Source organism: Electrophorus electricus, chromosome 9 (assembly GCF_041902795.1).
Source record: "Electrophorus electricus isolate QZ-2024a chromosome 9, ASM4190279v1, whole genome shotgun sequence".
Taxonomy (NCBI): Eukaryota; Metazoa; Chordata; class Actinopteri; order Gymnotiformes; family Gymnotidae; genus Electrophorus; species Electrophorus electricus.
In genome coordinates this window covers 7,935,001-7,960,185 of record NC_137505.1, presented here as the reverse complement: position 1 = coordinate 7,960,185, position 25,185 = coordinate 7,935,001, and the positions used below count along the sequence as shown (strand labels likewise).

The following is a 25,185-nucleotide window of genomic DNA, read 5'->3' as shown; positions in this document are numbered from 1 at the left end:
CAGACTGTATATAAACTGACAGTATATAGACAGATACACTGTGTATAGACAGAGACAGACTGTATATAGACAGACTATATATAAACTGACACAGTATATAGACAGATACACTGTGTATAGACAGAGACAGACTGTATATAGACAGACTGTATATAAACTGACACTGTATATAGACAGACAGACTGTGTATAGACAGAGACAGACTGTATATAGACAGACTGTATATAAACTGACACTGTATATAGACAGACAGACTGTGTATAGAGACAGTCGGCTGTGTGCAGCACCCGTGAACTTTGAGTTCAGCACTCTGCTTGTGCCATCCAGCAGTGCCCTCTTTCAATCCAGTCCGATACAGAGGCTCGGCTGACACGACTTCAGAAAAAGCCGGAGAGTTCTCTGCTCAGTCCTGTTCAGTGCTGCCAGTATCTGGTTTTCAGTGAGTTAATGAGATGTTTCAATTACAATTCTCAGCACTCACATGAAAATATTTAAACAGCAGTGAAACTGTGCTGCCTTTCATTATATCACCGCTAGATGGTGCTAGAATGAATTCATTGATTTGGACTTGTTTGTCAAGTGGTTTCTCTGAGCTTGTGTCGCATGCCTTCTAGGTATCAGCACTGACTCCTGTGTCTCGCATTGTCCTACCTCGACGGTATGTTGGACTCCAGCGGAGGGATGTTGTGTCATGTTGTTAATTGAACACTAGGGGGCAGAATTCTACACCTCAGAAATTAATTCCGACGAAATTATGCATTCAGAACTCCACGTGCTCTTTCTTTGTCAGGATGTCAGCACTCTGTCGACTTTTATTATGGCGGAGGAACAATATTAATTCTTTAAATAAAAAGTCACAACTGCTAACTGTGATAAAAAAAAAAGTTCTAAATTGATTGTTTTTTATAAGCGAAATAGACTTATTGAATATAAAAGTGAGGTATGATTAATGTCGTGTGAGAGACCAAACAAAATCTTAGAAGAGTTTAAAGAGAAAAACGCACTGGACTGGCTAGGACCCATGCTATGAGTAGATGACAGCACTTTTGTAAGATGCTCTGAATAACAGCGTACACTAAATGCCATAAATGGAAATGTTTTGTGGATTTTCCTGCGTCCCAGTATCGCACTGGAATGGTGTGAACTCCACATCCAAAAACGAGAAATCTCAGTCCAGAAAGATAACGTGTAATGTTATCAGTGACACTGTTCGAAGCACAAGTTCAGACATAAAAGCCGGAAAAGCCGGAAGCGAGGTGGAGAGTTGAGAAGAGCCCTGCCCCCAGCCCGGGCTACAGAACAGGCCGCAGGGCCTGGATGCAGCCCCGCAGGGCGAACGCAACACGGCCGTGCAGCCTGGATGCAGCCCCGCAGGGCGAACGCAACACGGCCGTGCAGCTCCGCAGGGTGCCTGCTCTAGGGCGCACGTGTGCAGCCTTTCTGATACGTGCAACATTTTTAAACAGACGCACAGTCTAAGCTGATTTCGGCCAGTAGTTTATTAGGCGCACTCGTTATGCTGTGTTTGCAAGTGTTACAGGTGTGCCACGTTTTTTCTGACTGCATTGGTTCAGGGCGGGGCAGCCACGCCCACTACGTAAACGTGCGTGTGTTAGCAGCAGTATGGACATGACAAACTCTGACTCATATGCTACTCGCTTTTTCCAAGCACGTCACGGGGTTTGGGATAACCTGATTTTCTTGCCTCTTTGACCCAAACACCGCCGTGTCTCTTTCCCTGGACATACACGAGCCGTTCGGTGTCGTTCCGCGGAGGCTCGAGGAGAAGGTCTGGATCTGGGCCAAGCGGAGCAACGCGTCTCGAGACGTTCGGTTATTCTGGGGGAGATTTGGCGTGACTCCGTTTTTGCACGTGCTGTCGCACGCCTCGCGGGCGCGGTCGTTCACCTGCGCCGGGCGACGTGCTGTCGTCGTCCTCCCTTGTCCAATAAAAAAGGAGCAGGACGCACACTTCCGGCCAGGGCTCGGGCAGGCACGCACCGCGCGCGCAGTCTCTCCCGGACCTTTGGGTCGCTGCTTCTGTAGAGACGCTTCCAGCGCGAGGAGCTCCGGTTGCGACGGCGCGTGAGGAGAGGCTCCGCACGGGACGGAGCTGTCGGCCTCTCTGCGCTCGTGGCGCGTTGACGAAGGCGAGCCCGTGGGAAAATCCGCGCTTTCTCAAGATGCGACAACAAAAGGGATTCTTGCTTTTTGTTCTGGTGCTGGAACTTGGTAAGTGGCGTTTTTAAGAGCTCCGTTGGGAGAGTTCGACTTGTACGTGGGAAATGGTCCCGGCGCGGCCTCGACGCGGGGTGCTTGCGCTCGCCTCTAAAGTTCTGATCGCTTTATACATTTATGTTTACAGCATTTATCTGACGCTTTTATGCAAAGCGACTTGCAGTTCTGACTGAACACAGCTCGAGTAATTGAGGGTTAAGGGTCTTGCTCAGGGGCCCAGCAGTGGAAACCTGGCAGCGGTGGGACTTGAACAAGCAAACAAGTCCAGTACCTTCACCACTGATCCTCCACTGCCGGTGTAGCAGTAAACCTCGACACAGTAGAGATCTGTAACGGGAACGAGCACTCAGGGAAGGATGGCGAAAGAAAACGAATCTAGATGGAGAGAGGGAGACGTTAAAGCTGTTGATTGTTTTATATCGGTAGTTCACAGTTGTTGTTTTTTTTTACAGTTATCAGTACTATTTCGGAAACGGGACTGAACCTCTGAATCAACTAAAACATAATAAACAACATTTTAACAACAACAATAATAATATTATTGTTATTATTATTAGTATTATTATTATTATTATTATTATTAATCCCTGTACAATAATAAATAAATAAGGTCTTCACCAGTGAATCTTTGTGTGATTGGTCAGCTTCGTATTGACTGTGGAGTAGCGAATGTTGGGGGTTGGTGAGTGGAGCGGCGAATGTTGGGGTTGGTGAGTGGAGCGGCGAATGTTGGGGGGTCGGTGGGTGGAGCGGCGAAGGTTGGGGGGTCGGTGGGTGGAGCGGCGAATGTTGGGGTTGGTGAGTGGAGCGGCGAAGGTTGGGGTTGGTGAGTGGAGCGGCGAATGTTGGGGGGTCGGTGGGTGGAGCGGCGAAGGTTGGGGGGTCGGTGGGTGGAGCGGCGAAGGTTGGGGGGGTCGGTGGGTGGAGCGGCGAAGGTTGGGGGGGTCGGTGGGTGGAGCGGCGAAGGTTGGGGGGGTCGGTGGGTGGAGCGGCGAAGGTTGGGGGGGTCGGTGGGTGGAGCGGCGAAGGTTGGGGGGTCGGTGGGTGGAGCGGCGAAGGTTGGGGGGTCGGTGGGTGGAGCGGCGAAGGTTGGGGGGGTCGGTGGGTGGAGCGGCGAAGGTTGGGGGGTCGGTGAGTGGAGCGGCGAAGGTTGGGGGGGTCGGTGGGTGGAGCGGCGAAGGTTGGGGGGGTCGGTGGGTGGAGCGGCGAAGGTTGGGGGGTCGGTGAGTGGAGCGGCGAAGGTTGGGGGGGTCGGTGGGTGGAGCGGCGAAGGTTGGGGGGTCGGTGGGTGGAGCGGCGAAGGTTGGGGGGGTCGGTGGGTGGAGCGGCGAAGGTTGGGGGGGTCGGTGGGTGGAGCGGCGAGGCGAAGGTTGGTGCTCTCAGGTGCTGTGTGTCTAACAGGTCCTTGTGTGAAACGCTCGTGACTGGTCTCTTCCGGTTTGAGCACGTGTGTTTTTCACGCCTTGATTCCATGATTTTTTTTTTTTTTTTTTTTTGCCTAAGCACTTTTGCTCTCTGCACAGCCATGAGCCACACTTTATATCCTGCATAACCGGTTCAGACAAGCTTATTGGTTAACACATCTGAAGGGGAAAATTCACCGGAATATAGTTGACCAAATATAATGCATCTGACTTTCAAATATTTTAACATTCACATCAGCTCTAACCAACGGCGTCGCCTCTCCCCAGGTGTACTGGGAAGCGGTGGTCTTCTCCGTTATACACCTGTTAAATTCCCAGCATGTATTTCTTTCCAATATTTTATCTTGCTGTTTATCTGCTTGTCTCTGGGCTGAAGTGTTCTGCTGGTACATGTCTGTGTGGAGACAAGCCCTCGCATGCCTCCAGCTTCTGTGTGTCAGAGTCTGGCCGCTGTAACCTCGCCCTCGCGTGCAACGGCGTCACGCAGCGTGTCCCCGCTTGTCCGGTGGTCGTAATCTCCTCGGTGGTCGCCACTGTTTGCTCAGTCGTTAAAATCTGAACATTATCACAAACTCTGACTGTCTGAATTCAGGTCTTGGGTCAGGATAGATGTTTGCCAGATATGGTTATTTCCGTTTAAAAGTTCAGTCCATTCACGTGCTCTTCAATTATGTGGACGGTCGTAAGGGTTAATGAAACTTTCCAAAGGATAGAGTTGTAATGCTGTCAAAGTAGCATGACCGTACACCAATCTGTCCAACATCGACTCCTCTCGACATGCCATATTTACTCTTCTCTTATCCTGTGCAAAATCAAAGCCATTATTGATTTTTAAAAATGCTATTAATGAATTAATTGGTCAGGTTACTACTTGGCAGAAGTCACTTCAGAGATGGAAATGCATGAAAGAGTGAGATGGGCACTGCGGCTGTGTATGTGTTCTGGTCCTGATGTTTGTTGTTTGCCAGCACAGCGGAGCTCATGTCATTTACATGTTGTATACGTGTGCAGTGGCAGGGCAGCTGTATTTCCTTGAAGAATTTACATATTTGCTGTCTGCTAGCTCTGGTGTTTGACTCAATCTAGTATTATAAATATTTTGTAGAAATTAAAAAAAAAAACATTTATCATTGTTGAAATGTTATTAGTTTTTTTTTTTTTTTTTTTAACTCAACAGTGTTTGCTATGTTGTAGGTCTTAAACTTATTTAGCACATCGAAAGGGATAAAACAACTTTTTTGTTTAATCTGTCGAATTTAAAATAATGTTAAAAACCCTGTTTGGACAAAGCTGTGTGTGTGTGTGTGTGTGTGTGTGTGTGTGTGTGTTTCTTTGCGTGTTTCAGCCGTGCTGTGTGAGAGCAGATTGGTGACCGTGCCAGATGGTCCATTGGTGCGTGTTGAGGGCCAGTCTGTGTCCATTCGCTGTAACGTTTCGGACTATCAGGGGCCCAGAGACCAGGACTTTGAGTGGTCCCTGATTACCGGTGATGGAGGTCAAGACATCCAGCTGGTCTCCACCTTCGACCCCATGTACACGCACACCTCAGTGCTGGACCGGGTCGAAAGTGGCGACATCAGTCTTAAGAAACTGGGCGAAGCTTCGGTGGAGCTGACCATCAGAAATGTCAGGGCCTCGGACAGCACCACCTACCGCTGTAGCACCCCCAGCACGGACTCTGTCATCAGTGGAAACTACTATGCGGATGTGGAGCTCAGAGGTAGGAGCGCATGCCATGTTTGTGCCATCTACGGTTTTAACGTTGCTATTTTTATTCTCCTCTGAAGCAGAATCAGAATGGGGCCAAGGATACTACTGGGGCTGAGTGTTTTCCATAAATAAATTCCACAGGAAAAGAATCGACTTTTAAGGTCAGCTGTGTCGTTTAGTACAGCGAGCTGTTCCTCGTCATGGTCGGCTGATCGCAGGTTGATGTACGGACAGGGCACTGACCTCCCAACACAGACAGGAAGTGGCTCCGAATTTGCATGCCAGCTGGCAGGGGTGAACGGAGACTTCATCGGGGCTGTGTTTCCCAAAAGCACCAGGAAACAGAGGTCGCATTTAAATGGTCGAGCGAGTATTACACGCAACACACTCTCTCTATTTAAGATGAGCTTGGTACTACAGTTATTATGGGAAACCGGGCCCCAATCTCTCATAATCGGTGGTTTCCTGCGGATATTATAGCAGGTTCTCAGGACCTCGGTAGTTTTGAGGTGTTCATGGAGTTTAAGATGGAGCTCCTTTGCAGGTCTTTTGAGATTCTCCACTCTTAATGTACGAGTGTGATTAGCTGGTGTAGAAGGTTTGGGAGGGAGCTGTACAAGGAGCTGGTGAAGAGAGGAATGTCACAATTAAGGAATCACTTCGCATTGGGAACTGGGAATCGCACTGGGAATCAGTTCTCACTGGGAACTGATGCTGGTTATGTACTCACTCTGTACTGGCGCCTGGTGGGTGTGTGTTCACTCCGTACTGGTGTAGTGAATTGGAGCCACAGTACTGATTCCCCATGAGGGACTCCAGACACCACAGGGACAGGAGTGTAAGAGAATTCTGATGTAGTTAGAGGAAGATAACTTATTTATTTATTTGGGAGAGAATTCTTCACTCACACATGAAGTCTTTGTAGGTTAGAGGGAAGTGCAATATCGGTGACTAACACTGTAATATCCTTAACGGCCATTTCATGTGTGTGTGTGTGTGTGTGTGTGTGTGCGCGCACGCAGTGATCGGAGACACGCTGAAAGTCAGTCCTGCCATTCCTAGCGCCGCTGTCTTGGAGGGCCAGTCTGTGCAGCTTCACTGCAACGCCAGCCGGGCCTACACGGCACACACCTTCCTGTCCATCACCTGGTCCGTTAGAAAGGGGACCGGCTCGCCGGAGGACATCCTGACGTTCGGCCCGGACGAGGCGGTGCGGGTGGGCCCAGCCTTCACCGAGCGTTACGCGGATGGTGGCCTCCTCTTGGACCTGCGTGGGGGGGGCGTTTACAGGATGGAGCTGAAGGAGGCGCTAGCACTGGATCAGGGCGTGTACATGTGCACGGCTAGGGAATGGACGAGGCAGCCTGGAGGCGGGAAAGGCTGGCAGAAGATTCTGGAAAAGAGTGAAGACATGGGAAGTGTTACAGTCACACCCATAGGTGAGTAACACCTTTTTTTTTACCTTTTATTTGAGTCAGACCAAGACAATGACTCAAATGGGACAGTTTAACCACTGAAACAGTCACTGCGCGGCTGGAAAGAGCTGGAGAAGTTCAGGAACAGGGCAGAGACCAGCAGGAACCAGATACTGTTCTGTAAATTAAATGATACCAAATGACACTTTTAATTCAGTATTTCTGCATGAGCGGACTGTCTGCAGGTGACTAGTGGTCTGGTTTTCTACAAGCAGGTGGTATTTAGTCAAGGCGAGTTGTGCTGACAGTCTCGGCAACTGTGCTGTTGTGTTTTTTGTGATGAGGGCTGGGCTGCCCTACTAAATAAGCCTTCGTGAGAAGAGAAAGTGAGCTGTGTAGTTGAGAGAAAGCAGAAAGGCCGCTCTCTGTAAACACTGTCTGTAATGATGAAACACCATGAGGAATGGTGGCTGGGTCTGTGCTGTGCCCTCTTCGTGGTGTTTGGTTAAATCACCCCTGCATGGATGTTCTTCACACTGTGCTCAGCTAATGTCTTCTGCCTTAGGTGGAAGATAAGACCACAGTCCAGGGCTCTCTGAGATCGCTGATGTTCTAACAGGAGCTCAGGGTCCAGCTTTCCTCTGTGTGGTTCTCTTCTCATCTTTCTTCTCTCCTCTTCAGCCCAGTCTCTGACGGTCACTGTGCAGAAGAACGTGACCCTCAGCGTGGAGGACACGCTGAACCTGACCTGCTCGGTGTCTGCTGGAAACCTCACCTTTCTGGGCCTGGAGGTGACGTGGCTCTTCGGTGCCGCTGACGCACCGGGCATTCTGCGGGAGCTGCTCCGCGTGGGCCTTGATGGGCAAGTCCTGGGGGGCTCAGAGCTTGCGGGCATGCGCAGGGTCGGGCCGGGCACGTTCAGGCTCCTCCTACCCAGTGTGCAGCGCTCCGACTCGGGCCTGTACGCGTGCCAGGTCAAAGCGTGGCTACGCCAGGGCTTCAGGGGTTGGTACCAGGCTGCAGAGAAGACATCCTTCCCTGTCCACGTGCTGGTAACACGACTAGGTAAAGGACAATCTCTCGCTGCCTCACTCTGTCCTGTCCTCCTGATGTCCCTCTCCTATTTATCATTCTTTCTCATCATCTCGTCTCCTTCTCCGTCCCGCATTAAGAGTGTTGTGAGCACGTCCTGATATCTGTCCAGACACGCACCCTGATGAAGTGCTCAGTCATGGCTCACCTAAAGACTCCACTAACCCGCGTCTCTCTTGAGATTCGCACCTGCTTTGCTCGTGCAGTATCTGGTTTGGTCATCAGTGGGGTTTTTGTTTGGTTTTTGAACTACAGTCCAAATCCCAGACGTACAGTTTTTAGTCCTTTGTGCTCTCAGATCTGATGTAAAATGTAAGATGTTCCATGTTTGTCTCTCTGGCTGAGGTGGAGTAAGGTTTGGTCTCACACTCCGTGCTGTGTTTACCTCACATTCCTACAGCTAACATGCTTCTCATCCTCTGAGTTGGATCTCATTTCTGTTGAACATCTGTCGAATGCAGGATTAAACACATCTAGACCTGTGTGCTAACACAGAGCACATTGTTAACTGTGCACAGGGGACCATCACGCATCAGAAACGCAGTGTGTCCACCTCTGTTTATACGTACCACACGGATCAGGAACGCTCTGTGTGCGCGTGTCCACCTCTGTTTATACGTACCACACGGATCAGGAACGTTCTGTGTGCGCGTGTCCACCTCTGTTTATACGTACCACACGGATCAGGAACGCTGTGTGCGTGTCCACCTCTGTTTTAAATGACGATTTCTTTAACTGTTTCAAGGGTTGCATGTTTCTGGGTAATGCAGTCGGATTGCGTCAGTGAGCTTTCTGGGTAATGGAATCAGAGTGCACCGGTGAGGTTGTTTATCTCTGTTCTGCCTGGCTGGCAGCCAGGAAATGTAGGAACATGTGAGAACTTCTTAACTGGCAGTTGTTCAATAGAAGGAATTTTCATTTATTTATTTATTTAACTTGTTTACAGTGAAGTAATTTGTGTGTGTGTGTGTGTATGTGTATTAGTGACCTCATTTTATAGAAATGAACCTTTTTAAGGGCCGAATGAAGCCCCAGCGTGACATTAACGGTGGTTCTGAGCTGTAATGTTTACTTTCTGAAGGGTGCCAAAGGGTTTCTCGAGGAAGGTGCCGTCTCTGGAGACCGTGCTGAACCTTCTGCCAGACCTCCTCCTCTTCCCCTGCACACACCTCCATGTTCCTCCTCCTTTAACGGTGTGCAGCTCCTCTTGGCTGCGTTTGCGTCTCTGTCTCCCTGTTTGGTCAGACGACGTGGTCACTGCTGCTCGGCTGATGGTTCCATATCATAGCTGGTTCCTTCTTCCATCTGCAGGAGGAGAACAGAGATGTTCTGCTTGCATTCCCTCTCGCAGTAGTTTGCATTTCCAACTTCCCAGCTGGAACTGTGGTTCACGTGAGCACTGGATCTGGGTCGTCTTCAGACTTATTTTAAGTGACCTAGTAAAATGTTGGCAGTGAGCGGTTAAAGCCACTCACACACGTAGGCGACGGTAAGACTTCACTTTAGCTTGAATGTTTTGCCTCTCAAATTCAGAGGTCATAAGATGAGGTTCTGTGTTTTCAGGAAGTTACAGAAATGCCCTCAGTGGCACAAGCTGGCCTGTTTTCCAACCACACAACAGCTGGCTGGTATAAGACTAGTGTTGAAATCCATGTGGTATGGTTTGACATACATGGTATTAACTGTGTGTGTGTGTGTGTGTGTGAGACATTGAACAATGACAGCTGATACTGGAAGGAATGTAAACCCTTTACTCGGAAGCTACACTACAGGACTAACGCTCTCAAACAGCTCAAGCTGTAGATTCATGTGGTTGCCAGGTTTCTGATTAATGTTCCTTTCTAGTGAACGTCCTGCTCTGCCCTGTCACAGAACCAGACTTCAAAGTCAACCTGACAGCTCCTGTGAGCCCCAGGTTCACTGGCGACCCAACCGAGCTTCTCTGCAACGTGACCGACATCCGGAACGTGCCGGACGGCCGTCTGAGCGTGACGTGGACGTACGGCGAGCGCAGGCCGGAAGGCGTGGTCTCCGGCCCTATGACCGTCGCCACGGTGGATGAGCTTGGCGTGCTGCTTCCGGGAGACAGCTACCGACAGAGGCTGGAGACGGGCGCCGTCACGGCGGGGCGCAGCGGTCCTGCCACCTTCCGTCTGTTCGTCCTGCGCTCTCGGGATCAGGACATGGGCCGTTACTCCTGCAAGGTCGCGGCGTGGACCCGCAGCCTCCGGGGAGGCTGGGACAAGTCCCCGGAACGCCAGTCACTTCCCGTCACGGTAGAGTGGACAGCCCAGAGTAAGCGCCTGACCCGTCTCTGCTGTAGGGTCGTACGAGGACACTAGTATGCTATTATGAGTACTATCTGTCTCTCTGTCCATCAGTCTGTCGGTCTCTCCGCCGTTCTCACAAATATCTGGAAGAATGCATACAAAAGCAATTACATGAATGTTCTCAGCACACTCTAGGATGTTTGCTTATTAATTAGAAGTAATAGTAATGATATTCCCAGAACGTCCTTTCTTTGCTCACTGCAGTCCGTTAGATCCGCCGAAGGCACATGTGAAGCTTTAGTTCTGGTGCTGACGTGATTTTGTTCACAGTAGCGTTGCTGTCAGGCTGGTTAATGTCTGTTGTTCACATACCAGCTCGAGCGCAGAACTCTGAATAGCTCGCCTTGATTGTACTGTAACCGTGTAATCCGGACCAGTCTGGATATCTTGAGCGTGGCTGAGTTCAGCAGGAAAATACTCGTGGAATGTTAATGACCTTTTGACCTGTGCTCCGTGCAGCTCCGCTTCTCAATGTAGTCGCTCATCGGGTGCGCGAGGCTGCTACCGGCGGGTCCACGTTCGAGATGAGCTGCCGCGTGACGGGTCAGAACATCCAGAACCCTGGCTACTCCGTGCTGATCCGCTTCGTGGAGAGGCAGGGCTCAAACCCCCGCAAGGTGGTGTCCCTGAGTGCGGACTCTGTCCTGCAGCTGGAGGAGGGGATGGCCGCCAGTCGCACAGACAGCGTGGCGCTGGAGAAGACCGGACAGCTGGAGTACCGCTTCCGTCTGTATGGGGCCCAGGTCTCCGACAGGGGCTTCTACTACTGCGATGTGACGGCCTGGACCAGGGACCAGAGCGAAGACTGGAGCAGGGCAGTCAGCGCAGAGTCCAACAAAATAGAGATCACCTTCACAGATGCAGGTCTCTCTCTCTGTGTCTGTCTCTCTGTGTGTCTCTCTCTCTCTCTCTCTCTGTCTGTCCCTCTCTCTCCCTCCCTCTCTCTGTGTCTGTCTCTCTGTGTGTCTCCCCCTCTCTCCGTCTGTCTGTCCCTCCCTCTCTCCCCCTCTCTCTCTGTCTGTCTGTCTCTCCCCCTCCCTCTCTCTCTCTCTCTCTCTCTCTCTCCCTCCCTCCCTCTCTCTGTGTCTGTGTGTCTCCCCCTCCCTCCCTCTCTCCCCCTCTCTCTGTCTGTCTGTCCCTCCCTCTCTCTCCCTCCCTCCCTCCTTCTCTCTCTGTGTGCTCGGTCGTGTGAACTGGCCTGAAGCTGATGTGTGAAGACAGAGATCTTTGTGTCTGCGCCTCCTCCTGATCCCCTCTCTTGGCTGGAGAGAGTGCGCTGTCTTTCCTCCCATCTCCTGGCCTCCAAAGCTCGTATCGGAGCGCTAACCTGCTAATTAACGTGTGGTGTGTAAATGAACGAGCCTCGGAGGTCCAGGAGACAAGCTACAGTCCTTCAGCTACAAGCAGTGGTTGGTTGGTCAGTCGGCCTGTTTGTCTGTCAAACACCGGTCTGCCTTTGGAGCAAAGTCTTTATTGACGTGTGTGTGTGTGTGTGTGTGTGTGTGTGTGTGTGTGTGTGTGTGTGTGTGTGTGTGTGTGTGTGTGTGTGTGTGTGTGTGTGTGTGTGTGTGTGTGTGTGTGTGTGTGTGTGTGTGTGTGTGTGTGTGTGTGTGTGTGTGTGTGTGTGTGGGGGTGTGTGTGTGTGTGTGTGTGTGTGTGTGTGTGTGTGTGTCCCTCTCAGGTCCAGTATTCAATGTTTCTATCCGCTCGGACAGGGACAGCGTCTCTCCTGGGGACACAGCCCAAATTGAATGCACCATGGCCATACTGGGAGCCACACCCAACACAGGCAAGCCAGAGTGACGCGTCCATGGCCGTTTGGCCTGTGTCGCGCAGAACGTTGCATATCACCAGAAACACAGTCCACATGCCCTGCAGGTGGTCCCACGGCCCTCTCGCTCTGTGTGTGTTTGCAGTAAGGTTGTTTGTGCTTTTGTATTCAACTGGAGGCAAACACACAATCCATAAATAAACCACTCATTCAGGAGTAGCCTGTAGTGCCAGTAGCTCTTCTCAGCACACACACTCTCAGCCAGAAATGTATTCTTATCCAGAACGTTGATTCCTTCATACATAGACCATGAAACCCTTTGGCTGGTGGCAGGACGGTGGAACTCTGGAATCCAGAGTAGTGAAGCGTGTTCTGGCAGAGGATGTGGGACTTTTTACGGCCGTGTTTTGACTTGAAGGCGCCTCAGTGTTTCTGTCTTGTTGCTGTTTGGTTTTCAGATTTGGGTCATTGTGTGTTTAGCTGTGGGGGGTGGAAGGCTTGGTTGTGTTTGACAGGAGAGTTGCTACGTCTGTTTGACAGGAGAGTTGCTATGTATACTCGCACGCCTCTTCTTAGCAGTGGGGTTTTTTTTTGTTGTTGTTTTTTTGTGGTTTTATTTAGGAACAGCAGGGGGTGTGGTTGTGCATCTTTGGCCGTAGTTCTGTAAGTTAACACTCAGTAATGATCAGGTGTGCCGAGCCAGAGACACTCGGAGTTTACCGGGTTTTCCGCGGACTGTTTCACTGCTGTAGCACAGCGTTGAGTAACACACGGGAACGCACAGGAATGTCCCACCCTCTGCCGTATGCATGCGTGTCCCCAGGGTGTGTAAACCCAGTCGACGGAGGCGCTAGCCTGCAGCGTCTCTTCCCCATTACCAGTAAAGACCGGGCGTGTGCCGTGCATGCGTGTGCCCACGTGTGTGCGTGTGCGCTTGGTGTGTTGTTACATAGTTGTTGGTTTTTTTTTTCTATCCCCCTTGTCTTAACATGTCTCTGTCGCCGCATGAGAGTCTAGTGGCGCGTCTCGGTGTGGTGAATCTGACTGGTGTCGATTACAGCACTGGTTTATACAGTGGAATCCCAATTAGCGTTTGAATTGCAGTGAGTTATTGAGATGTTGGGAGATTTGTATTGAGATGTTGGGGAAGAATATGCGCAGGCTTAAATCAACGCTTCTGTTCTGAATTGTCACGTTTCGCCCGTGCAAAAGTGGAACTCGCGTTTCAAAGGTGATTTTGGCTTGGTTGTTATTCCGAGTTCGAGAATGGGGGGCATCGTGCTCCCTGCGGCTTGGACGTGATCTCCGCGTCGCAGGCGCGCTCGGAGTGTGTTTGGGGCCCTCATCACACACACTTACAGCAGTACCAGTGTGTGTGTGATGGAAACCACTCAGCTCTCCACTCAAGAAAACCAAACAGTGTTATCACAAAACCCTCTCTGTTTAATTGACCGCAAGGCATGTTGGGAAAATGGCTTGGCACAGGGTACGTTCCACTATGTACATTTGAGGGGGAGGATTTGGTGTATGCGAGCAGACAGAGGACTGGAGGAACTCAGTCTGGCAACCGCAGATGGAAGAAGGAAGCCACTGCATTCAGACCATATTTGGAGACAGCTGAGAAACGGAGCTGTTGCTAATTGAGAATCATCGGTTTGGCCTGTATGCCTGGATGGTTTTGGATCTCTGAAGCTACATTGACATTGGACTTGTCAGTGAATTTGGTCATGGTCTGTCTGTGTGTGGATTTGCTCATAGTGTGAGTGTGTGTGTGTGGATTTGGTCTGTGTAGTTTGTATCTGCACTGCGCGTGCATAGACGCGGCCGTTTTTCTCTTTAGGGTGTGGGGGTGACGTTGACGCTAAACTGAACTGGGAGGTGTGGAAGCCCGAGAGTTGGACTTCTGTTTGTTGGTAGTTCAGCCTTACTTGGGTCTTTTGTAGAGATTCCTTACATCAGCAGTCAGGGAGCAAGCAAGGACCCGTCTCTAGTCCTGGTGCAGACCAATCACCTCTATCCTCCCAGAGGAGTAGAGCTTTATTAAAGAGACATTAGTCACACTTCCTTTCTTGCCCAACACAGTGATGTTATGATGGAGGTATTCAGACTCTTCTTTTGTGTTCCTGTTTTCATTTTTGTTCTCTGCGGCTTCCTCCTGCGCTCTCTCTCTCTCTCCCCCCAGGTGACGTGGCGTACGACGTGCGCTGGTTCCAGACGCCGCTGCTGGCTATGGACAACGGCGGTGCTGTGCCCCTGATCAGCATGGACCGCTGGGGCGTGGTGAGGAGGGGCAGTGCTAACGAGAGCGCCGAGTTCAGCCTAGAGCGCACAGACCGCCACGCCTTCGTGCTGAGGCTGCACCGTGCTCACGACCGCCACATGGGCGAGTATCACTGCACCGCCCGGCTCTGGTACATCTCGGCCAGTGGACTGTGGCGTGAGGGCCGCGAGCTCACCTCCGCGCCCGTCTCCCTCGCCGTCAGCTTGGCATGTGAGGATTTCTCTGTTTCCGCTCCGTGTTACGACCCGGCGTTTAGAGCTGTGGACGTAATCCGCGCTTTTACGTCTAACGTGTAGAGAATAACTAGATTTGGAATAACAGATGGTGCAGCGATGCTTTTCTGTTGAAGGTGACAATGTTGGCCTCTTGCTGATGGCGGTGATGTTTTGTTTCCTCAGTTTGGGATTCGGTGCAGATTCCCGTGCTGTGCGGTCTGGCCGCCGCGTTGGCTGCTGGCCTCCTTTCGGTCGTGGTGGGGCTGATCTCTGCTCACTGGTGCCTCTCACGCAGCCCCATGCACGCCCCTCGCAACAAGCTCATAGACCTGGAGATGGACTGAGCCACTAGAGGGCGCCAAACCCAGCTCACTTCCCTCCAGATAACGTGACGTTGTTTTTGCCTTGTTCCCCTTCAAGCTAGCTTGGATACTAATTTCCTAACAACTGTTCACACGTGAGCCACGCGTGTGCCATGTGCACGTGCACCACTTCCGAGAAGAAAGAGACTCCAGTAGACTGTGCGTGTGCGACCGGGGCCGTTGTGGTCAGGGAGGGAGACGACGACGACTTTCAACAACTCTCAGGAACAAACCGGAGCCCCGCCACCTCGGTGACGGCTGTTCCGTGTGCCGAGTGATGTCCTGAAGGGCTCCGACAGGAATGGTTCTGTGTCCCAGGTGAGGACGACCAAGGCACTGGGATCAATTTTGGCAGAAACGTCTGCTAACACACTCCGTTCTGACGCAACACTAACACCCCCATCACCCCACCACCTGACACCCTGCCGGGCCATCAGGGTCACGTTCCAGACGCCATGCAACAGCTCCAGAGATCTGACCTTCCAAAGTCCGCCGTGGATCAGACACGTCGCTGACCGTGACGGCTGGACGCACTGGCCCTCGTGGCTCCGGGACCCTCTTGACGGGGCTCCGTTTGGCTAGAGCAGGAGTTGTCATGGAGACTGGGAACATGACGTACTAGAGCGAGGCACTGGGGGAAAGACCTGCCGTGCTCCTTGTGTGTGTCCACTGACCTTTTAAATGCCCTTATTTTCAATACATAATGTTCACTCCCTCCACTCTGCATTCCCTACGCACGCGCGCACACACACGCACACGCACAGTTGCGTGTCACTTTTACAGTGCATTGTTCATCCTTCAAAGTGCATGTGAAGTGTGCCCTCAGACCGCACTCGCGCACACAGACTTGTAGTAGGTTTGTTTTTCGTGCCACGTTGTATTTCGTGCTCCTCGTTTCACTGTGCGGTCGGACTCGTCTGAGCCGCGCGTGACCCCTGCAGCGTGTGCCTTCGCTTGTCTGGACACGGTTCCTCGGGAACACACTGCCCTGGTCTCCTAACAGGAAGCGGACCCAGGAATCCTGTCAGATGCACGCACTCTCTTCACTCCTGCAGGGTGGGGCATTTTTAAACTCCATTTTAGAGTTTTATTACTGTTTTTAATCGTGTTTTGGGGAATGTTTTGTAAATATAAGTAGATCATCTGAGTAAAATGTTGTGGAGTTTCTCTTTTGCAAAGAACGTGTGTGTGTGTGTGTGTGTGTGTGTGTGTGTGTGTGTGTGTGTGTGTGTGTGTGTGTGTGATTTTTTTTTTGTTTTTTTTTTAAATGATTGAGAATTTCTCACAACTCCTTAAATAATTGAGACAGGAACGTCTCCAAACCCTGAATTGGCTAACAAATGTTTTCTAACTGCGAGTTCCCCGAACCGTGCGTCTTCACTCACATCGGATTTGCGGACTTCACCATCTTTCCTCTTTCCGCTTCTTTATCAGTCTTTTCCTTTGTTTCTTTAATGCATCCCTTTTTTGTCGTCCCTCTGAAGCGTCTCTGTGCAGCATGGAAAGAGTCACACTGGAATTTCAAAATGATATACGAGATTTAATAAACAGCTCTAAAATGTCATTGCTTTTATTTTTCTTTGAGTAATGATTAACTACTACTTTTATTTTAAAGGTGACATTTACCAAAAACGGTTTGGAAAAACGTTAGTGTTTTTTGTTTTTTGTTTTTTCTAATTGCATCAGATTTGGTATCAATATGTCACTTTTATAAGATGATTTTGTTTTCAAAAATGAGAAATTAAAAATGTCCAAACCGTCGTAGATGGACAGCGGCAGGCGATTTGTTTCTCATTCGAGGGCGATCGGATGGAATTGAAGGCCAGAATGGCTCGTGTGAAATATGACATTACTCCCAACCCCAATCCCTTCTGAAAAGGGCTACCTGATTTGTCTGTAAATCTCCTCAAAACTTTTATGTTTAGCAAAGAAGATAATATAATTACTTTTCATGACAACTCGATAAAGGCTTTCTTATGCGACACTTCTTCTTGGTTTGTAATTTTGGAAGTTTTGTTGGGGGGTTTGTTTTTTAAACAGGAAGTTGTTAGCACAGTGAGCTAGTGGTGTTTGTTGTAGTTACCGTTGCTAGGCATCTTGTTCTGGGATTGGTAACATGGGGTGTGTCGTCGTTTGTAGATTTCCCAACCAGAATGGAAGTGAGTGGATTTTCAATATTTTCCCACAAGACAGTGAACGTTGTACCAGTTATGGCAACAAACAAAACTCGTATGACAAAAAAAACCACAGTGACCCATAACAGAATCCAGTTCTCTCTTAGATTTTATATATTTTCTTTTAAGTTTTGTTTTCTTATGGCAGCTGGGCGGTCCTGTGGTGCAGGGCCTGCCTCCCTCATGTCGGAGCATGCGTCAGTTTCTACACCTTGGATGAGCGCGGCTCAAAAAGAGCTGTCCTGTGATGAAGAGGGATACATGCACCACGAGCCAACTGTGAGAACAGCAGTCAGGTGAACAACTCTCCGAGTTTGACGTCCGCGAGTAACAATGCTAGCTGGGTGGAGTGTCTGTCTGTGTCCTGTCTGTGTGTCACCTCCAGGGCTGATCTGTGACTGACGAAAGTAAAAGTGAAACAACCATCAAAGTTCATGACATTCAGCAGGTCTGATGTCCCTTTTGTGTCTGACGTCTCCGAAAACTGAGTTGGTGACTATTCATTTTTAGAAAGGAGAGCTACATTGTTGGACATTGAGTTTTTCACACATTCCCCTAATAGTAACGACATTGTTGCTACCTATAAAATGGCTATTAACAGTCTGTCTCTTCTTTTTGAGTTATTTGTAAGTCTGTTTTCCTCTGCATTTCAGGACTTCCCAGTGTCCGTAACTGTTTTCCTCGGTATTTCAGGCCTACTGTAAACTTACTAACGAGGGTCTTTTATTTCATGTTCTGATGACCTGATGAGTTGCAATGGAAAAGTTAAATAATATTCAAGTATTATTTTAGGTTCTTGGTAAATCATACAGCAGCAAAACCACACCAAGATGGTTTTAGAGAGAAGCTGAATGTGTGGAGCTTGTGTAGGAAAGTTCTAGTCACTAGCACATTGCTGTGGAGCAGCTGTCTGTTTTTTAGGTCTGCCTACAGGTCAGGAAAGTGTGGCCTCTGCCTAACACACCACTGGGACTCTGTTGAGGATGCGGGCGAGTTCAGATACGCCACTGGGACTCTAGGAGAGAGGAAGTCGTCGACTTCATTTTGTTTCTTTGCAGATGGTGTGATTTTGTACCCTTGGCTTCAGGAGTCAAACGAGTGGTGTCCGAGTGACTTCACTTCATATTTCAGTCCTGACTGACTGGTACTCGTCGAGGAAGGAGTCCAAGATTCTCGTTAAATTCAATGACAATTTCCAATTTGCCAAGAGTGGACCTTGATTCGACTGAGAAATTAGAAGCACAAATGACTATATCTGGCTCAAAGCAAGCTCGGGAAAATGTCCCTGGTGGGCTGGGTTCCTGAATTCTACTGGAAGTTCCTTAATAATTTTGCACCTATTCTGATATTTATAATGAATCTTCCCATTCAACAAAATGGGCATCAGCACTCGCGCAAGCCTCCATTTCACCAACTTTAAAGAAGCACGAGACAAGCGACCTTTTGTTTAAGGTTATCAGCAGTGAGTCCTCCTGTCTACTGTCGCTGCAGACTATATGGGTTATCCAAAACGGACCCTCTTTTTAAGATTAGACACCTTCGGTGTAGCGTATAATCCTTCCACCCAGAGGCTAGAATTTCACTGGACACAGTAAAAGGCCTTTGACTTGGTCGAATGAGAATATCTTCTTTATACTTTGAGGTTTGGTTTTGGCAAGAATTTTATCAGCTGGCTGAAGCTGCTTTAATAGCTACAACTGCGTCAGAACCACCACACTTCTCCAGAACGGTTCTCTGTTCTCTGTGCATCCGTTTGTGTAACATGGCTGTAACTTTAGCTGTTGCACTTTGAGTTCTTGGATAACGGGTATAACTAAGAGTTATCCTGAGTATCAAATTCTCCTGTATGCACATGACCCGGATCTGTAAATATCCAACCTGTCTGTGTCTGTAGTAGCAATGTGTGCTGCTCTTTCCTCGTCCTGTCAAATTTCAGGATGCAAACTTAACTTGGACAAATGTGATCTATTCTCTTTAAGTGCTGCAACTTGTACGTATCCCCTACATAACGTTTAGCTTTTCATAGCTTCACATATCTTGATATTCAAATCAAATTGGATAATTTGTTGAAGTCAAATTTTGGCCCTCTCTTGACTACATTTCCAGACAGGTCTCCTCTGTCGTGTTCATTCTTTGTCTGCTTGTGCGAGATGCAGGCTGAGCCAATGTAAAATCAGACACTGTCTTTATGACTAGAGTCTGACTATCTAGACTCCATGGTGGTGTTTTTACTTTCTTACAGGTGTCACCAAGCTCCTTCCACACACACACACACACACATTTTTGTCTTGACTGTCTTTGCATGATTATGGGGTAGACATCTTTATTACATCTCAGACTTCTCGGGAACCACCTGTATCTCTGCACTTTTTAGTACCACTCCACTGTAATTCATGTAAAGCGGATTTTATAGCCATTACTGCACTTTTGGCTACAGACTTGATTTTGCTACGGTCTCCTGCCTCACCTTCTCGCTTTCAGTGGGCTGGAGACAACGTTCACTGTGGAAGACCTTTAATCTGGGGAGCATCAGGTACCGCTCGACTGTATTGTAGGTTACTGTTTTGTTGAGAGCTTGTTGCTTACATTTATATAACGCCTTTTCTCATAGTCAGAAACAAACAAAAATTAATCGCTGTAGAAACATACAGAGGATGCATGTCTTATGTTCTTTACTGTTATATTTGTGAGCTTACATTGCAATCGCTTGTAAATAAATCATTTATCATTTTGTAAACGACGAGAATTAAAAATACAATGAAGAAATCTGAGAAAAAAAAAAAACAATAATTAAACATCACACACCACGTTCGTGGCGGCGCGTGCCGACCGCAGCCCGTATGACTCACAGGGTCCAGGGCCTGCACGCGCGCCGCCCTCCCTATATCCAGGTGTGACGACAAAGTTGCCAACCGGGTACGTGAGTCACGAGGGGTGCGGGATCACAAGGGATCGCAGAACCGGTTTCGCGTTCGAGGTCCAGCTTTGAGCAGCTCTGGTACGCGCGAGTGAGTCACCTGCTGGTTCCCACGCGCCTGGTTGGCTCCCAGCTCTCCTCGTGCTCAGGTGTGCGTTTTACCTGGCGTGGCGGTGAATGCATTGCCTTACTCTGCGTTAGTAAGACACACTCACATGTACTGCACGGACGGGAAACGTGTTGGTGACTGTGCGAAAGTCCTCGCGGCGCCTCGTACTTAAGCCCTTATCTACGGGATCTACGGTGCACGAGCACGCCGGACCGGAACGTGTGTGTGTGTGTGTGTGTTACAGCGCGGTTAACGGCCATCTCCTGGTTCACACACTGCAGGTCCCCGTGACCAGCATTACCATTATAAGGAGATGTCAGTAGAATAAGAACATCAATAAAAATAAATCAAAACTTTTTCAGTGGATTTATATGCTTGAGATGGTTCCAGTCGTTTTGGTTGTCTTTTTATGTAAACTCTTCTAATGTCTGGAAGAAAAGCCCTTTTCTCATGTGTAGGACGCTTGTCTTCTGTGGCGCTGAGACTGTAACTGTCTTGTGAATGCTGAGCGATCTTAAAATGTTGATGTATGCGCTGCCCCGCTCAGCAGCAAGGCCTTGGTTTACTGCACCGTCGTGTCAAACATGCAGATAGCCATGATGGACTGGTTATGTGCGCGTTACACGTGTCTTTGGTATTTGAAACGGAACAACGGCTGAAGGTGTCATACCAAAGCGAGTTTGTATGTACTTGGCATGTTAAACCGTTTACATTAGTACAATCGGAATTTTTCAAACGCTCGTAATTTCCAAACAAACCCCAAACCTTTGCATCCTTCCATGTGTTTTTTTTGTTTGTTTGTTTGTTTTTTTTACAGTGAAATTGTTGTCGATGTTAAAATTTAAATCGAGTGCAACCCTTTGTTTTGTTTAATAACAGTAAAGGCGAAAATAAGGTCGAAATGAGCAAAAATGTAGTTTTGCATTCTTTTATGAGCCTGCAATAACGTCACGCGTGCACGCGCCTTCACATTTAAAGCGCGAGCTGTGTCACATTTCCACTCCAGAAATTCAAGCACGGACGGGTGTATTAGATCTTTTTATTATTGTGTGTGTGGCTGTTTGGATGGTTGTCGTAGAATATAAATAACACTGAGTTTGTGAGAAAGGAATACTGATATTTTTATTTACATTTCTGAGACATACATTCAATTTCAATGAGAACAGTGGGACGAGAAAGAGAGGAAGTCGAACATAAGGAAGGGAGATGGCTCGATTAAGACAAACAAACTTGAACACAGTTGAGATCTGAGACTCAAAATATTTAACCAGGAAACATCAACTTACTTTAGCACTAAGCTTAGGGGCTGTTTTATAAGTTGCATGTTGTGAAGAATGGGAGAATATGGTGTCTATTTTGAAAACAAAAGAATAAAAAACACAAAGACCATTATGGAAAGATAAGAGAATGATGGCGTGTTGATAGATGAAGGGCTAGTGTGCACCTTGGGACATTCTGACGTAAGCGTTTTTACACGTTTTACATATATATTCTTGACTGCGAGGCCGATTATTAAGAACGAGTTTCATTTTGTTCCGTTTTTTCTTTGCAGCGCATATTTTCCAGTGCTTATTTCCGTGCAACTGTCCACGAGCAGTGTGGTTTTGGTTTTTGCGCTGAGTATAGGACTGGGTCAGCGTTTAGTAGCAGAATCAAAATATCTTCTCAGCACATTGGGCCCGCTTTCATACGGAGTTCCTTACCGTAGCTTTAATCACTGTAGTAACAGACGGGGGTGACGCACATGGACACACAACTTCTAACTGATAAGCAAATGTGGCAAAGTTGACAACTTCCTCAATCGCAGCTACATACTGGACCATTCAAGCCTCTTTACGTTTCCTCTTCAGGGAAAACAACCGTTTCTCTCCCGTGTATTCAATACATCACTGGACTGAACACAGCGTTTTCAAGCCATGTGGAAAAGCAACATCTCTGTCCACTAGATGGCGATGTTAGCTGTTAGTTCCTGCAATGGTATGTGATGTTCTCGCTACCAGGGTGACAGACTCTGCGTCTGGGGAAGCGCTGGCCAGTTCAGTTCCAACATCACACACCTGATCATAGCATAAAGAAGTTTAGCACGGAGCTCTCGCTGCCAGACTACATTTTATACTGTTTCAGCAGAAAACACACTCTCAGTTAAGAGTTGTAGCATGCCAACAATCCGGCTGTTGTGTGCTAGAAAAGAAGGAGTCCAAGATTCTCGTTAAATTCAATGACAATTTCCAATTTGCCAAGAGTGGACCTTGATTCGACTGAGAAATTAGAAGCACAAATGACTATATCTGGCTCAAAGCAAGCTCGGGAAAATGTCCCTGGTGGGCTGGGTTCCTGAATTCTACTGGAAGTTCCTTAATAATTTTGCACCTATTCTGATATTTATAATGAATCTTCCCATTCAACAAAATGGGCATCAGCACTCGCGCAAGCCTCCATTTCACCAACTTTAAAGAAGCACGAGACAAGCGACCTTTTGTTTAAGGTTAAGAGTTGTAGCATGCCAACAATCCGGCTGTTGTGTGCTAGAAAATGGGACGCAGGCGATAAACCTACAGTGTGAAAATGTCTGAGGTGGAATCCTCACACTGTGTCGTCTAGAGTAGTGGGTCCTGGAGCAGGTTGAGCTGTGTGCGGCTGGGCAGCTCGTCAAGTAAAAGCTCCTATTTATTTCAAATTTTTATTTTCCCTTATCTGATAAAAAAAAACCCCAACAAGCTGCATCTGTCAACAGGCATGATAAGGGCACGCAGTGAGAACAGGAAACCCACATGCTTTCATTTCCTCCCATCAGTGCTGGTGCTAGACTGTGCTACTCCTTTTAACTCGCTAGACGTTCCGCAGCAGTGATCTGGCAGGGTGATGGGGTTCAGGATGCGTGGCCTTCTCCTCTGGCCGTGGCAGCAGGTTCTGCTAGGGTTCCTCGGATGTCTCCTGTGCACAGGTGAGATCACACCAACCCAATCTCACGTCTCTAACTGCTTCCCACACGACTACGTGACCGTGAGAAAGACCTTTCAGAGGTTACATCAGCATATAATGCAGTTGTTAACATTTCAACATTTGTACCTCATGGTAGTTTACATTCAGTTTACCAAAGCTAATTAAAGTGTTTAAGAAAGGCCTTTTAACTTTCTTAAATGATTAAAAACCTTTAATGCATTGTTGTAGTTCAGCTGCATTTCAATTCAAATCATTAGTGCAATTTGTTTACCATCCATTTATCATCTAGAAGTCAATTTGACATAACCTACTAAGAATTATTAATAATGAGTTACGTCAGTGTAGTAATCTGTAACATTTTCATCTCAAAGTTTGAGGTGCGTTTTGTTTCACTAAATGATAAGCTCACCTTCTCCCTCCAGATTTGTGCCGCGCTCAGCGCCTGGTGGAGATGCCGGTGGGTCCGCTCTACCGTGTGAAGGGTTTTCCCATGTCCCTCTCCTGTAGTGTCAGTGGCTTTAAGGGATCCGCCTGGCAGGAGTTTGCCTTCTCCTTGTTTAAACCTGAGGCCCCAGAGCTGGAAATCCAGATAATTCACACCGCTGACCAGAACTATGCTTATGCCATGTTCTCCGGGAGAGTGCGCAACAAAGACATCATGATCGAGAGGCTGTCTGGCTCCTCCGTTGTTCTCCACATTTCATCCCTGCATGCAAATGATGCGGGGACCTACGAGTGTTATACGCCAAACACAGATGGGACTTTTTTCGGAACATACAATGCAAGAACGACGGTGAACGGTAACTTAGTTTTAATCCTACAACAGGCACAACACTATCCCTAACACACACTCATTCAGTGGGTGCAGTGGTGTCTCAGAGGTAAAGATACTCAACTAGTAATCAGAAGGTTGCTGGTTCAAGTCCCACCACTGCCAGGTTGCCACTGTTGGGCCCCTGAGCAAGACCCTTAACCCTCAATTGTTCAAGTTGTATTCAGAGAGAATTGTGAGGTGTTTTGGATAAAATAGATAAATGCTGTGCGCACACAAACACACACAAACATACATCCATATATATACTGCCTGGCCAAAAAAAAGGGTCACCACCTGGATTTGACTAAGCAAGTAGGTAAGAGCCTCCCATTGCATAATTACTGCATGGCTGATTGTTTCAGCTGGCAACAAGTTATTTAACAGTGACTGACGCAGTGAGTAGCTTCTCATTTGTTAAACAACCATATCGAAAGTCACATCCTGTGGTCGTGGAAAAGATGTTCATCTGTTTCAGAAGGGTCAAATTATTGGCCTACATCAAGCAGAGAAAACATCTAAGAAGATTGCTGAAACTACTAAAATCGGGTTAAGAACTGACCAAGCCATTATTAAAAAGTGGAAGGACAGTGGAGAAACATCATCTTAGAGGAAGGAATGTGGTCAGAAAAAAATCTAAAATCTTGAATGATCGTGATTGGTGATCACTTCTACAACAGTAGAACTCAGATATGTTTAATAGTGAAAGTAAGAGCATTTCCACATGCACAGTGCGAAGGGAATTTAAGGGATTGGGACTAAACAGCTGTGTAGCCTTAAGAAAACCACTTGTCAGTAATGCTAACCGGCAAAACGGCTTCAATTTGCTAGGGAGCATAAAGATTGGACTCTGGAGCAATGGAAGAATATCATGTGGTCTGATAAGTCCAGGTTTACCCTGTTCCAGAGTGATGGGAGCATCAGGGTAAGAAGAGAGTCAGCTGAAGTGATGGTAGGCACTAGGCATGATGAGTTCATATAAGCCTGTGGGGGCAGTGCTATGATCTGGGATTGCTGCAGTTGGTCAGGTCTAGGTTCAGCAACGTTATGTGCTCAAAGAATGAGGTCAGCTGACTAACTAAATATACTGAACGAGCAGGTTATTCCATCAATGGATTTTTTCTTCCCTGATGGCACGGGCACATTCCAAGATGACAATGCCAGGATTCATCTGAATCAAATTGTGAAAGAGTGGTTCAGGGAGCATGAGACATCATTTTCACACATGGATTGGCCACCACAGAGTCCAGACCTGAACCAACATTTGAAGCGTGTGTGTTCTATCCTTGACAGTCATTGAAGACACCCTGGTGGCGTTGTACTCCGGCCCTGCGTCTCACAGCATGTCTGAGGGTGCGTCCCTGCAGCTGGAATGTCAGGTGTCCAGTCAGAC

General features: G+C 48.3%; 2 protein-coding genes across 8 annotated transcripts in view; both read left to right on the top strand.

The window, feature by feature from the left end:
• The first annotated feature begins 1,643 nt into the window (after positions 1-1,643).
• Positions 1,644-16,402, top strand: ptgfrna (prostaglandin F2 receptor inhibitor a). Of its 2 annotated transcripts, XM_035522763.2 has the most exons (9): positions 1,645-2,232; positions 5,008-5,382; positions 6,395-6,811; positions 7,469-7,852; positions 9,752-10,174; positions 10,669-11,073; positions 11,891-11,998; positions 14,163-14,471; positions 14,660-16,402. In XM_035522763.2, the coding sequence occupies exons 1-9, from the start codon at positions 2,184-2,186 to the stop codon at positions 14,818-14,820; spliced, it is 2,631 nt and encodes an 876-aa protein (XP_035378656.2). In that variant the 5' UTR covers positions 1,645-2,183; the 3' UTR covers positions 14,821-16,402. The 2 variants fall into 2 exon arrangements, with proteins under 2 accessions (XP_081576673.1, XP_035378656.2); XM_081720547.1 differs by lacking the exon at positions 9,752-10,174 and having other exon boundaries at positions 1,644-2,232.
• Positions 16,403-16,545: 143 nt separating this feature from the next.
• The window catches only part of LOC113588140 (immunoglobulin superfamily member 2), a 17,240-nt gene continuing 8,600 nt past the window's right edge, over positions 16,546-25,185 (top strand). Inside the window, exons 1-4 of one of the 6 annotated variants that reach the window (XM_081720544.1) lie at positions 16,546-16,997; positions 17,161-22,982; positions 23,404-23,781; positions 25,086-25,185. The exon at positions 25,086-25,185 is cut by the window's right edge and continues 311 nt beyond it. In XM_081720544.1, the coding sequence (XP_081576670.1) occupies positions 22,901-22,982; positions 23,404-23,781; positions 25,086-25,185 (560 nt within the window). In that variant the 5' untranslated portion in view covers positions 16,546-16,997; positions 17,161-22,900. Of the gene's footprint in view, positions 22,983-23,403; positions 23,782-25,085 lie in introns of all 6 variants that reach the window. The other 5 variants (XM_081720545.1, XM_035522761.2, XM_081720543.1 and 2 more) reach the window with 5 other exon arrangements.

Bases quoted from the DNA above. Each gene is read 5' to 3' on its own strand.
- ptgfrna (XM_035522763.2), top strand. From the start codon at position 2,184: ATGCGACAACAAAAGGGATTCTTGCTTTTTGTTCTGGTGCTGGAACTT. The intron at 5,383-6,394 runs GTAGGAGCGCAT...GCGCGCACGCAG, and splicing joins TGCGGATGTGGAGCTCAGAG to TGATCGGAGACACGCTGAAA. The intron at 11,074-11,890 runs GTCTCTCTCTCT...TGTCCCTCTCAG, and splicing joins GATCACCTTCACAGATGCAG to GTCCAGTATTCAATGTTTCT.